The sequence below is a fragment of the Anabrus simplex genome, chromosome 1, assembly GCF_040414725.1.
Source record: "Anabrus simplex isolate iqAnaSimp1 chromosome 1, ASM4041472v1, whole genome shotgun sequence".
Lineage (NCBI taxonomy): Eukaryota > Metazoa > Arthropoda > Insecta > Orthoptera > Tettigoniidae > Anabrus > Anabrus simplex.
The window spans coordinates 1479338529-1479353313 of NC_090265.1; the positions used below are offsets into that span (position 1 = coordinate 1479338529).

General features: G+C 37.5%; 1 protein-coding gene across 4 annotated transcripts in view; it reads left to right on the forward strand.

The window, feature by feature from the left end:
• ATP8B (ATPase phospholipid transporting 8B) overlaps window positions 1-14785 on the forward strand; it is a 940482-nt gene that overhangs the window by 625701 nt on the left and 299996 nt on the right. For all 4 annotated transcript variants that reach the window (XM_067137969.2, XM_067137971.2, XM_067137970.2 and 1 more), the window contains one exon: window positions 5994-6199. In XM_067137969.2, coding sequence (XP_066994070.1) covers window positions 5994-6199 — 206 coding nt within the window. The remainder of the gene's footprint in view (window positions 1-5993; window positions 6200-14785) is intronic.

Here is a 14785-nt window from a genome sequence, read left to right on the forward strand (position 1 = left end):
TATATAAAGCTCCTGGAAAACATTTATGATTAAGCAACAATGGTAGTCAGAGTGGACGAAGACCTCATCACCAATAAAATCCAAGTTGGCAAAGGAGTTCGACAAGGTGACACACTCTCTCCAAAGCTGTTTACCCTTGCCTTGGAAGATGTATTCAAAACCCTTCATTGTGATAATAAAGGAATAAAAATCAACGGGTTGTATTTGAACCACCTGCGGTTTTCCGATGACATTGTGCTCGTAAGTGAAAATCTAGATGAGCTAGAAAGCATGATCCAAGAAAAAAAAACTGCCTCTGCTAAGATTGGTTTGGAAATGAACATTAATTAAACAAAACTACTAAGTCCAGACAGTCAACCACTTAAAATGGGAAACCAATATATAGAAGCTGTCGATGAGTACATCTATCATGGACACAAGATAAAACTTGGAAAAGACAACCAACGTGCAGAAATTCCTTGTAGAATAGGTATGAGTTGGACAGCATTCCGAAAACTAAGATTCATCCTCACCAACAAGGATGTTCCAATTAACCTGAAGACCAAGGTTTATAATACGTGCGTGCTGCCAGTTGCTACTTACAGTCTGGAAACGATGACTCTGACGAAGGAAAGTGCTCGCAAGCTTCAGCGAACACAACGAGCCATGGAGCAACAGATGCTAGGGATCAGCCTTAGGGATAAGATTCGTTCAGAGGACATCAGGAGAAGAACTAATTTCACAGACATCCTAGAGAGAGTAGCAAGACTAAAATGACATTGGGTAGGACACGTAGCTCGACAAGACTACAACAGTTGGACCTCTAGGATTGTTCACTGGAGACCATGGGAACATAAGAGAGGCATTGGAAGACCCCAGAAGAGATGGCTCGACGACATAAAGCTGTTGGCTGGAACACGCTGGTTCCAAGTGGATCAAGACCGAAGATGATGGAAGCATATGGAAGAGGCCTATATCCAGATTGAAATAAGCTAGAAAATAAGGAGAAGAAGAAGAAAAGGCGACCTGCGCGTCGTGATGAGGATGAAATGTTGATGAAGATGACACATACACCCAGCCCCCATGCCAGCGGAATTAACCTATGACAATTAAAATCCCCGACCATGCCAGGAATCGAACCCGGGATCCCTGTGACCAAAGGCCAGTATGCTAACCATTTAGCCATGGAGCCAGACATCCTTGAAATAAATTGATACAATACAAATGCATTAAAATTACAACTTTATGGAAGTAGAGCATGATTAAATCATTCCAAAATGGAGAAAAGAAAATAACAAACATGGGTTTTATCTCTAAAGAAAAATTAAATCTTATTTTCTTCCCAGGCTGATGGAAATCTCAGTCCATCCCAAATCATCATGCATGTAGCCGTTATGTTACAAATCTGTCAAGGGATATCATTAAAATGAATGCTCAGAATATACTGATTTCTCATCACCTAGCTTATTCAACTAGTCTCCTTTCCAATCCCAGTGAATAAGGGTTTACAACAACCTCAGTCATGAGTCTCTAATTATTAGCAATTAATCTTGGATCTAATATTCACTTGACACAAGTCCAAATGACATTAATCTGCCTTCATTCATTAACCTGATTGGCTTGCTATTCTAAATCTTGACATCATGGTTTAGAACAACAAATCTCACATTGAGTGATTAACCAATCAATTAATTCCTTAATGTAACTCTCCTATGCCTATTAGCTAGTTCATTAATGTTTTAGTCTTTAGCCATGCATTCATTGCATTATTAAAATATGAATTTATTAGCTTACTGCTTCTTTGAGTCAAAGAAATTAATTCATGGGCTTAGAAATTCCTGATAACATCTGACAGACCTTTCTGTAGTAATTTAACTTGTTATCACCTAACAATTTTATTCTATCACTTGACTTGTAGTTAACATTACCATTTTTGAATTTTCCAATTTAGCTCGACTTGTTACTTGTTCAAACCTGTTCCTACCACTGGTCTCACCTGATGAATTATTTACAAGATAATTATTTTAAAAAATTATACAATTTTCTCTCCATTTATAGAATATGCCTATTCAATGCTGGACAAACTCAACAGCAAAGCAATAATCATACATCATTTCAGAAAATTACATACAAAATTCATTATAAATTGTACAATGTTGACCTGTAAATCATATGCACAAAACTAAGAATAACTAACTACGAATTGTCTAGCTACCAGGTCCTGTCTGACCATTAATTGAACATTTTGTAATGCCTAACTTTATTTTTAAATCTGTTGTACGATGGATCACGTTTAAATTGATGACATTAATCGTTTCTAAATCCCTATTGCAGTATCAATAATTGTGACATATTAGGATGTCACTTCTCCATAAATCATTACCAGTCAAACCATCAGCCTACTATGATATACATAAGGTACATAACATAGAAAGTATCCAAGTCTTGATGAAATCATGGCAGTTATAATCATATTCAGTCAAATAGTGACTCAAATACACTATCTCTAACATGTAACCAAATAGCTTCCCGACAAGACAGCACCACTAAGGTATCCAACGGCTCATAGTTATAACTACTTACAGCTGTCATCTGCTCCTGCTGGCTGCTATGACATAATACCTGAACCAAGGATTTTGAAATTTCATTTGTAGTCTTGTAGTGTAGAAATAAGAAAGGGGAGTATAAGTATTGTGTTGACTGAAAACTCTGGAATTGTCGTTGGATTATACACACGTTCCATATAATTACTACATTTGAATTGCTATACAATCATTTTACAATATCCGACTAGATTATATCTTATACAATGTTAACTCTAAATGTTTGTTCAAATAGACAATAAGCTTGGTGCTCAAGATATAATTAAGGTTAAAGACTGCATCATCCACGTAAGTAATTTTAAGGTTGTCCTTACAAAATTTGAGTTCTAATTTGTATCGATATAGACTGAAATTTGGTGCTAAAAATACAATTCAACCTAAAGACATTATCTTCAAAAAACCAAATATGTAATAATATTAAGTGTTGTCCTTGTAACCTTATGCTTATCTGTCAAGGAACTGAGGATGTCCCCACAGGGGATGAAACATATATTCCCACTAATATATAACTCAATATATGAGATAGTGTTGAACTGGTGGATGCTTTCATTTGAGAATTCAAATGTGCTGGCTTGGCTTTTAGGCATTTTTGGGTAAGGGTCTTTGATAATCATAATATTAGTGCTCAAACCAAGCTTTTGTTAAATCTCCAACCAACCCCATGGCACTACAGCCCTTGAAGGGCCTTTGCTTACCAAGTGACCACTGCTCAGCCCGAAGGCCTGCAGATTATGAGGTGACGTGTGGTTAGCATGACGAATCCTCTCGGCCGTTATTCTTAGATTTCTAGACCGTGGCCGCTATCTCACCGTCAGATAGCTCCTTAATTCTAATCACGTAGGCTGAGTGGACCTCGAACCAGCCCTCAGGTCCAGGTAAAAATCCCTGACCTGGCTGGGAATCGAACCTGGGGCCTCTGGGTAAGAGGCAGTCATGCTACCCCTACACCATGGGGCCGGCTTGTTGGTAAACCATCTCTTACATATGAGTGTCAAACATGGACTACTTACAGAAGGCACATATGATGCCTGGAAAAATATCACCAGCGCTGCCTGAGAAGATCCTGAGAGTGAAATGGCAAAATTGGCCCACTAACATTAGTGTTCTAGAAGAAGCGAACTCCACTAGGATTGAAGCCATGATCATAAAGCACCAACTCATTTGGACAGGCCACGTTGTTCGTATGTCTGAATTCCGTCTGCCAAAACAAATTCTGTATTCTTGGCTAAAGGATGGTCAAAGATGACACAGAGGACCGCAGAAGAGCTACAAAGATACACTAAAGACCTTCATGAAGAAATATCAAAATAAAATTGACAGGTGGCAAACTACTGTACTTGATCATCCGGTATGGTGCTGTAATGTCTTAGAAGGAACTCAGTGCTTTGAGCAACAATGTCAGAAAATAGATACTGACAAGTGCAGTGCTAGGAAACAACAAGAGCTTCTGAAGAAAAGAATACATAGCCAGCTCCCACCAGACCAGATACATGTCAACAATGCGGTAGAATCTACGGCTTCAAGATTGGCCTCTACAGCCATCTAAGAACCCACAAAAACTGAGTTTTGAAGAAGATAGTCATACTCATGAGCGAGTGATAGCCCATTACTCATTATCACTTTCTAGGGCCCACTTGACTTCACTTTCTAGGATTTCTGGATCTGAGATTACATTAATTTCATCTTCAGGAGTATTCAGTCAAACAAACCTTCTACATATTCTATCCACCTTTCCTTAATCTCCTCAGCTTTTGTAAAATAATTACCATCTTTTATTATTCTAATTTTTGCCTGGAATCTTCTCTGGTCTCCAATTTTCATGTAGGCCTAAAGATCCCTTGTCTTACTCAGTCTGTTGTTTTCCTCTGCTTTCTTGGCATTGTTCATTCAAGAAGGCATTCTTGTCTCTTCTAGCTAGTTTCTGAAGAAACTCTGCATTTAATTTAGACACCTTTGATCTTTCTCCTTTGATTTTCACTTTCCTTCTTTCTTCTGCTGTTTGCAGTGCTTCATCTGACAACCATCCACATTCTTATCATTCTTTTTCTTTGGAATATGCCTTTCTGTTGTCTCCTTTACAAAACAGCACACTTCTGGCCATTGCTCTTCTGGGGCTCTGTCTCCTAAATTTAGTCCCTTAAATCTGTTTCTAACCTTTACTGTAGTCATCTGTAGCAAATTCACTCATACCAGCCCGTCTCACTTCACTTATTCCCAATATATCAATGCCTGTTCTCTCCATTTCTCATTTGACTATGTCCAGTTTTCCTAGGTACATGGAACTTTCATTGCAAGTTCCTGAACAGCACTACCCCGTGTAGCATTGCACATTTCTTGAGGCTTCTCTCGACCTAGTTCTCCCTGGAGATCTGACTGGGGAACTTGAAACTCCAGAACATTTTTAATTGCCTTCCACAGACCTCCAATCCTGTTGCTTCACCAACCCTATTTCCCACTGGGTTTGGTTACCCAACCTTGTGCTGAATTTTTCAGCTCAACAGGGGCATCACATAAAGGTAGGATTTAGAGAATTGAGGTGAAGAGGCTCTCTTGGTATGTATCTCTACCCCTTAGTCCCACTTCTTGATACGGGGTTTGGGGTGAGGTAAGATGAATTTACATGGCATGTTTTTATGACTAGATGCCCTTCCTGATCCAAGCCTCAGTTGAGTATCTAAAAGGGAACTCTCTTGGTGAGTTCATACATCTGGATCACACTCCCGTTTGTAGCCAGTCTCAAGATATTGCAGAGACTCTCCGAGGTTATTTCTATCTTAATATTCTTTGGTACTTCATTCAATTTGTCATGGTTATTATTGCAGACTGTTAATTGACTTTTACCTTAAGTCATTTGTTAAGTATTCTAGGCTTACCTCCCTTTGTCCAGCATAAATGTAAAATGAATTGTCATGTTGCAACAGTGAACGGCATGAATTTTACCACGTGAACCAAGCGGGACCTCGTATCTGGACTAGTGATTCACGTATCTTTCAAAATACTGTAATGGATAAAGAATGGTTTCCTGTGTTCTGAACCATTTAACTTATTAAAACATTATTCTTTGATTGAATGATATTTATTTGCCTTAAATATTCATAGAAAATCTTAGAATAAAGTCTTTAATTTATGTGAAGTATTGGTATTGTGTTTGTATTAGATACTACAAAAAATGAACTTGGTGTGGACAGTAATTCAGTAATTCTTTGTAGTATTAATGCACTCTAAGCACATTGTACTTCATATTCATCCTTTCATTTTTGGTGTATGTTAAGCTATAGTGTCTGATTTAAAAAAATAATATATGATTGCTACATGGTTTAAGGGAAGTAATGTTTTTTATGATCAGTGTTAGTTGACTTTACAGAATAACACTTCATGCAGTGTTAAAAAATGCCACTTTCTTTTTTCCAGCAACGACATATGAGCGATTCACAGGTGAATAAACGTCGATCAAAGACTCTTAGGGATGGAAAGCTGGTAGAAGAATTGTGGGCCCAAGTACAGGTGGGAGATGTGATTCGGATGGAGAATGACCAGTTTGTTGCTGCTGATGTACTTCTTCTCTCCACCAGTGAACCAAATGGATTATGTTTTATTGAAACTGCTGAACTTGATGGGTTAGTTTCTCCTTATTTCATTCATTTAGTACATGTTCTGCTATATAAATATGTTGAAAAATTATTGAACATCCTTGATTCTGAATCAGAGAGAACAGAGCTGTAAGGGAGGAGTTTTATTTTAGCTTGAGTTGTGGTAGAAATAGTAAGTCTTAAACTGTATGTAATCAGTCTAGACAAGAAGAGAAAAGAAAGGATGTTTGGTGATGAACAAATCACCTGCCTCCATTAAAATTCATGTTGTCATTTTAACTTTGAATTACCTTGCAAAGCTGCAGTTTTATTAGGATGGTAATTTTTTTTATTATGGGCATGTTTTGAAAAGACTCTTAGGGATGGAACTCTCGTAGAAGAATTATGAGTCCAAGTACAGGAGGGGATGTGATTCGGATGGAGAATGACCAGAATAACACTTAGAATGGCTACAGATTGAGAAGTGGCGGTGGCGGTGGTTATTCTTTTAAGGGAAAGTACAAGTAGATAACCATCCGCTACACTAATTAGGAGTCAAAACGGAAGATGTTCCACCCTTCTAGGCCTTGCAAAACTTGCACGCTTCAAATCAGAAGAGAACAAGAGTCGAACAAGGGAGCTTGGATAGGAAATATAAAAGTGAGGACTTGGCACAAGTATGTGGAAGCATTACCAGACTTGGCTCGGACTTTTGTGATAGCCAACCCATACTCGTGGAGGAGTCATCTCTTCACAGACTGGGGACTGGAGAGATTAGTCTGATAATGCAGTACAGTATAGTGTATGCTGTCTGTATAGTATGTATTATTTTTGAAATCCAGTATATACATAATTGTTATCTGGAAATTATTGAGATTATATATTTGGGAATAAGACTTATGAAGTCTGTAACTCAGAGACATATTTTGTGATTAAAGCTTCAGTTGTTCATCAGTACAAATTGCTCAGCCTTTACTCCATTTTCAAATACAGTACTTTACTTCCTCCAAAAACAGCAATCACCACTAGTGCAATTGGTAAATTGATTTATGAAATACTGTATAGTTTCAAACATAAGTAACTTGCTGTCACTAATTTCAACATTGTTCCCCTCATAGGTCTACAGTCAGTTTAGCTAAGGTCTCCTTTATCACCAACCTCAGTGCCACAGTTGGTTCAATCCATTCCAATCAATCAATAAATCAAACAATCAATGATCTGCATTTAGGGATGTTGCCCAGATGGCAGATTCTCTACGAGTTATTTTCCTAGCTTTTTCTTAAACAATTTCAAAGAACTTGGAAATTTATTGAACATTTCCCTTGGTAATTTATTCCAATCCCTTACTCTTCATCCAATAAATAAATGAATAGTTGTCCCAATTTTTCCTCTTGAATTCCAACTTTATCTTCATACTATGAACTATCCTACTTTTGAAAGCTCCACTCAAGCTTATTCGCCTGCTTATGTCATTCTGTGAGAACTCTCCACTGACAGCTCAAAACATACCACACAGACAAGCACCTCTTCTCCTTATACCCAAGTCTTTCCAGCCCAAAGTTTGCAACATTTTCATAACACTACTCCTTTGTTGGAAGTTACCCACAACAAACTGTGCTGCTTTCCTTTGAATTCTTTGCAGTTCTTGTAACAAGTAGTCCTGGTGAGGGTTCCATACACAGGAGCCGTACTTTAACTGGAGTCTTATCAGAGACTTAAATGCCCTCTCCTTTAAATCCTTACTACAACTTCTAAATACTCTCATAACCATGTGAAGAGAACTATAACCTTTCTTAACAACCTTCTTAATAATATGATTTCCCCAATGAAGATCATTCCTTATTGAACACCTATAGTTGGTACTTACAGTGATCCCCATGAGGTACTATCATCCCATCAACACAATAATTAAAAATGAGAAGACTTTTCCTCTTGGTGGAACTTATAATATTACTTTCCATCCCATTTACATTTATCATTGTCTGTTGTCCATCTCACAACATTGTTTAAGTCGCTCTGCAGTCGCTCACAATCCTGCAACATATTTACTATTCTATACAGTATAACATCATCCGCAAATAGCCTTATCTGTGATTCCAGTTCTTTACTCACGTCATTTATATACCTAAGAAAACATAAAGGTCCAATAATACTGCCCTGTGGGATTTCCCTCTTAGTTATTATGGGATCAGATAACGCTTCAGCTACCCTAATTCTGTGAGTTCTCTTTTCTAGAAATGGGGCAAGCCATTCAACCACTCTTTTGTCTAGTTATCTTCCGTGATCTACCCTATCAAAAGCCTTGGATAGGTCATTAGCAATACAGTCCATTTAATCTCCTGAATCTAAAATATCTGCTATATCTTGATGGAATCTTACAAGTTAAGTTTTGGAGGAAAAGCTTTTCCTAAACCCAAACTGCCTTCTAGCAAACCAGTTAATAATTTCTCAAATGTGTCCAGTATAATCAGAAATAATACTTTCCCAGAGCTTACAAACAATACATGTCAAGCTGACTGGCCTGTTATTATTCACTTTATGTTTGTCTCCCTTTCCCTTGTACACGGGGACTATTATTGCAACTCTCCATTCATTTGTTATTGCTCCTTCATGCAAACGGTAATCAAATAAGTATTTCAGATATTGCAGTACATCCCAACCCATAGCCTTTAATATATCCTCAGAAATCTTATCAGTCCCAGCTGCCTTTCTAGCTTTCAACTTGAATAGGAGCGGGCGGCTGTGAGCTTGTATCCGGGAGATAGTGGGTTCAAATCCCAGTGTCAGCAGCCCTGAAGATGGTTTTCTGTGGTTTCCCATTTTCACACCAGGCAAATGCTGGGGCTGTACCTTAATTAAGGCTACGGCCGCTTCCTTCCAACTCCTAGGCCTTTCCTATCCCATCGTCACCATAAGACCTTTCTGTGTCAGTGCGACGTAAAGCCACTAGCAAAAAAAAGGCTTTCAACTTTTGTATTTTTTTATAAATATCTTTATTATCAAACGTAAATTTCAGTATTTTGCCAGTATTAGTCACCTCCTCTATCTGGACATTATATCCAACTACCTCTACATATTGCTGATTGAATACGTCTGCTTTCTGAAAGTCCTTGCATATACACTCCCCATGTTCATTAATAATCCCTGGAATGTCCTTCCTAGAACCTGTCTATACATATCCTTCCATTGTTCCCTAAAATTCATATGGCTGCCAATTATGTTTGCCATCATGTTATCCTTAAGGGGACCTTTAACCTAAAAGGGTCAAATTTGGGATATTTATTTTATTGTTTAGTTTAATTATGCACACTTTTCTGAATAAATCTCAGTTTGTTTCATGCAGATCGGACTGTTAGTTTTTGAAATATAAATTAGTTTGTGTCATAGTGCACAGTGGATGCCACACCCCTTTTATACATGCCGAAACTGAAATACATAGATCTCTGTAAAGCAGTGTCACAGAAGCATATTTCTCACAAAGGTGATATTTTAACACATGTATTGGCAGTACTGTATGTGCAGTTTCCTTGTTTATTCTCAGGACACAGAGTTTGGGCGGGAATACATGTCAGTTCTCAGCTTGTTCGTAATTTGTGTGCATGTGTTGAATTGTGTTTAAAATATATATCTTACAATGCCTAGGATAAAGAAGTCCTCCCCCAAAGCTAAATTTAGAGGTAATCAGTACACCTCTAACATAAGTCAGTGCAGCGAGTCTAAAGTAACTATTATTGAAATAAGAAACAGTAAGTGCAAATGTGAATCTAACCTCCAAGACAATCCAAGTGCTTCCAAGAAAAAGTTGAACTACATATACATGTTGCAGGTTCCGATAAAATTAAAAGGAAGGAAGCACCTATGACCACAAACATCCCTTTACCTTGTCCCGTAATTGAGGCCATAGAGCCTATTTACATGGAACTAAGCAAGCTTGATCTCCTAAAATAATGCTTGCAGGGTGCCACACAGAATCCAAATGAACATTTCAATTCTGTAATATGGACAAGGTTACCAAAACTTGTGTATGTGGGATTGGAAACAATGAAATTTGATGTGTATGATGCAATTTTGTGATTCAATGAATGAGTATCTGGCAAGAAGAAAGTGTTAAAGCTGTTAGGTATTGAATCAGGTGTCAACACACAATCAACCCTCAATGATATAGACCACTAGTAAGTGATCACGGCTGAAAAGCAAACCAACGTTACTTGGCAAGATGCCAGAAAGTATCAGAGGAACACTAAAAGAAAGAGTGAAGAAGCCAATGATGCAAATGATCCAGATTATGGGGCATGATTGTTCTAATTATGAAGATAATACAGTATTTTCATTGGTAAAAACTTAAATTGAAATTACAAGAAAAGTGATTTTTTCAGTTTTAGGTACATATTTCTTGAAAAGTAAGAGAGCTATAACAATGAAACTTACTGAACTTACTTTCCACACATAAATAATGAAAGTGATGCAAATTTAGTTCAATATGTTTTGTAGAAGTTTAAATACTTGTGTGAAGAGCATTGAAAATTTTGATTTTTTTGAAAAGAAATGCATCAGCTAATTATTTTTTTTATTTCTCAGATCTCATTAGTGCAAATGTACTAAATATGCATGGCATTGTTTAACATGAGATACCCTACATCCATGAGTTTTTTAAAGATAATGTAATGGTTATATTGTCCACAGGGTGTATCTAAATATGTTCACTTAAGCATTGAATTAAATGGGACATTCGTTACCTACAAGGTCCCCTTAACTGTCTTCTGCTGAATTCAGTTTCCTAGTGAGTTCTCTCAATCTCTCCTCACTTCTGCATCCATTCCTAACTCTATTTCTTTCTAATCTGCACTTCCTACTTATAATCTCTTTACTTCCCCGTTATAATATAATCGGTCCTTACCATTCTTTACCACATTTAAATGAACATATCCTTTTTCACTCTCCTCAACAATTGCTTTAAACCCATCGCATAGGCTGTTTACATTTTTATTTACCATTTTCCATTGATAATTTTTTTTAAATTTCTCCATTCCCCTCTTATCAGCCATGTGGTATTGCTTATTAGTCCTACTTTTATGACACTCCTTTCTAACACATTTATTTTTAACTCTTTTCAACTTTAACTCTAAATCAAGAATAACTGGTGGCAACAAAAAGCTGAAAAACTGCAAAGGCTATTTGATGCCCATAACCTGCAAAACTTCTGTGCTGGCATAAAGGAGATATATGGTCCAATTCAATCTTTATTGGGGTCATTGAAGACTGCTGACAACTCCACCATTTTAACTGATAATGGAGACATTTTAGAGCATTGCAAGGAACATTTCTCTGCACTTCTTCGTGTCTCCAGTGTTGCCGAGGACTTTCTTTGTAATGTCCCTCAGCAGCCCCAACAACCATGGATGGCAGTTCCACCTACATACAGTACAGAGACTTTACCAAAGCACTCAGTCAACTAAAATCAAGAAAGGCTCCTGGTCCTGATAACATCCTTCTGGAAATGATACAAAATGGAGGTATACCCTTGAAGACTAAACTTTTCATACTCATCCTCTTGATTACTCGAGAAGTACCTGACAACATGAAGAATGCTACCATCATCACTATCTTCAAGAAAGGCGATCGTAGTGTATGGGGGAACTACCGTGGTATATCGCTTTTGTCAGTTGCAGGTAAAATTCTTGCAAGAATTCTATTAAACTGGCTCTGAGTTATCTCAGAGAGAATTTTGCCAGAGTCTCAATCTGGTTTCCGAACCTCTAGAGGCACAATAGATATGATCTTCTGTGCTAGACAACTCCAGAAAAAATGCTGAGTGCAACAGCAGCCTCTGTATTTAGTTTTCTATGATCTGGAAAAAGCCTTTGATTCAGCACCAAGATCTGCTATGTGGAAAGTATTGAGACATTTTAGATGTCCTGAACGTTATGTGGAATTGGTTCAAACTCTTCATGATGGCATGTCTGGACAGGTTCTTCATGGTAACTTAGTATCAGATTCATTCCCAGTCACTCATGGATTGAAACAAGTCTGTGTGCTTGCTCCTACACTCTTTCCACTGTACATGGCTGTCATGCTGCATGAATCATCTGCAGACAACTTAGGCATGGAGATTAAATTTTGTTTTGATGGAGGCCTTTTCAGTCCGGCAAGACTTCGCTCATAAAGTTGTACTCTGGTTACCCGGGTGACAGAACTTCATTATGCCGATGACACCGCATATCCTGCTCTAACACCTGCAGAACTACAACAGTCGGTCAACTGCTTTAAAACTGCATGTGATCACTTTGGTGTTGCCATTAATGCAAAAAAAACAAAGGTACTTGCACAACCTGCTCCAGGATTAACTCTTCCTGAGTTCAGTATTTCCATCTTAGACACAACACTGGAACAGGTTGATCACTTTTCATATCTTGGAAGCATCTTGTCTAAACGGTGTACCTGCGAACAAGACGTTGATAAAAGAATTGGGGCTGCTCATGCAGCATTCGGACGGTTAATGCACAGAGTCTTCATGAATAACGACGTAAAACTGCATACCAGACTCTTGGTGTACAAAGTTGTTGTCATTTCCACGCTGCTGTATGGCTGTAAAACTTGGACACTCCATTGCCGTGATATCAAAAAACTTGAGCACTTCCACCAACAGGAAATGAGATTCATCCTGAATATTAAGTGGGAGTACTATGTGACCAATACGGCAGTTTCTTGATTTACTAGTTTCATTTCCGTATTGATAGTTTACATATGTATAGACAAGAAAGGGTTCCACCTTTTTGTAATAAAACCAAAGAACTAAAGATAGAGCAGTACCATACCATCACATCATTCGATATAACGAACATGTATCCCAATATTCCCACCAAGAAAACTATAGAAATAATTGAATCTAATCTAAGGAACCACAGTAATCTGAGCACTCTAGAAATTGAAGAATTTATGAAGCTACATGAATTTGCCACTAATAACAACTATTTTAGATTTCACAACACAATCTACCAACAACAGGGCCTACCAATGGGGTCCCCTGCTTCTGGCATACTGGCCGAAATTTACATAGACTATTTAGAATACACATCAATCAGCAAAATAGATAATATATTCTTTTGGTGCAGATTTGTTGACGACATTTTCGTCATCATTGATAATAGATCCACTGACGAAAATATCATATTGGATAAACTTAACTCAATAGACCCCTAGATAAAATTTACTAAAGAAACTGAAAACAATCACACCTTAAACTATGTGGGTATAACAATAACTAGACACGAAAACCACTTATTATACAAAATATACCGAAAACCCACACATACTTTGAACATGATCAAAATAGATTCCGTCCATCCCAATACACATAAAAAAGCAGCTTATTACAGCATGATCTAGAGAGCTTTTAATATACCGTTAACAGAAGATGACTTAAAAGAGGAAATACAACTAATCCACGAAATAGCTAAAAATAATGGATACAAGAAAGAAATGGTCAATACAATTATTCACAATCAAATCTCAACCCAAAACCAGATTGACAAAAATAGACAAACCTAAAAAGGATTATGTATCATTTACTTTCAACAACGCACACATATATCCCATAACTAATATCTTCAAAAAACATAACTTAAAAATAGCATTCAAAACCATGCACAATAGCACTAACATCTTACACAATACCAAGACAATTAACAGTATTAACAAGTACAATCAATCAGGAGTATACCACATCAGGTGTAAGAATTGTGAGACCAGCTATATTGGACGTACCTGTAGAAACTTCACAATCCGATATAATGAACACTAAAACGCTGTAAAACATAATCATTTTTCCACAATAGGCCAGCACATCGAAGAATATAAACACAGCGTCATGAACATCACAAATGACATGAAAATATTAAATATAAATCCTAAAGGCCCCTTGCTCAATATAACAGAAGAGTTTTACATGTCGTTAGATCAATACGCCAATCCCAGTTACAACATAAATGAAATTACAGAAAAAACGAATATAATTTTCAATAAAGCCATCCCTGCCTTAAAAAATGACTACCTCAAAATAATCAGTAAACAGAACATAACACGCGCCATTGTACCATCGAATGACACGCCCAGCTCCATCCCTACCCCCGCAACAGCCACTCTCCCTACCCCTCTATCCACTCCCCTCGCAGCAGTAGACACAAACCTTACGCCAAGCTCTCAGATCAAACGCAACCCAGCCAGCTACTACACACACACACACACACACACACACACACACTCACACTCTCTCTCTCTCTCTCTCTCTCTCCAGCGTATAACTCTCTACTCACACTTTATTTATTTCGTCTTCCACAGATAATATATATCATAATATATATCAGCACACAGATATAGATGAGGAAGGAGCCACCACAACTACTCTGCATCAAGAAATACTTATGAATGACCAAGACCACATCTGCTTCCAATACTTAAAGAATAAGATTCCACTCACAGCTGCACATACTTACCTCTGTCTATACAATCGGAATTTGTTAACAAAAGAAGCTTTCCACCACACATACAAGTGAAGATATCATTTAAGTAAATAATAAGATTTCTTAAGAAAACTACAGCGTTGCCTACGAACGCAAGTACTGAATTATTCACAAT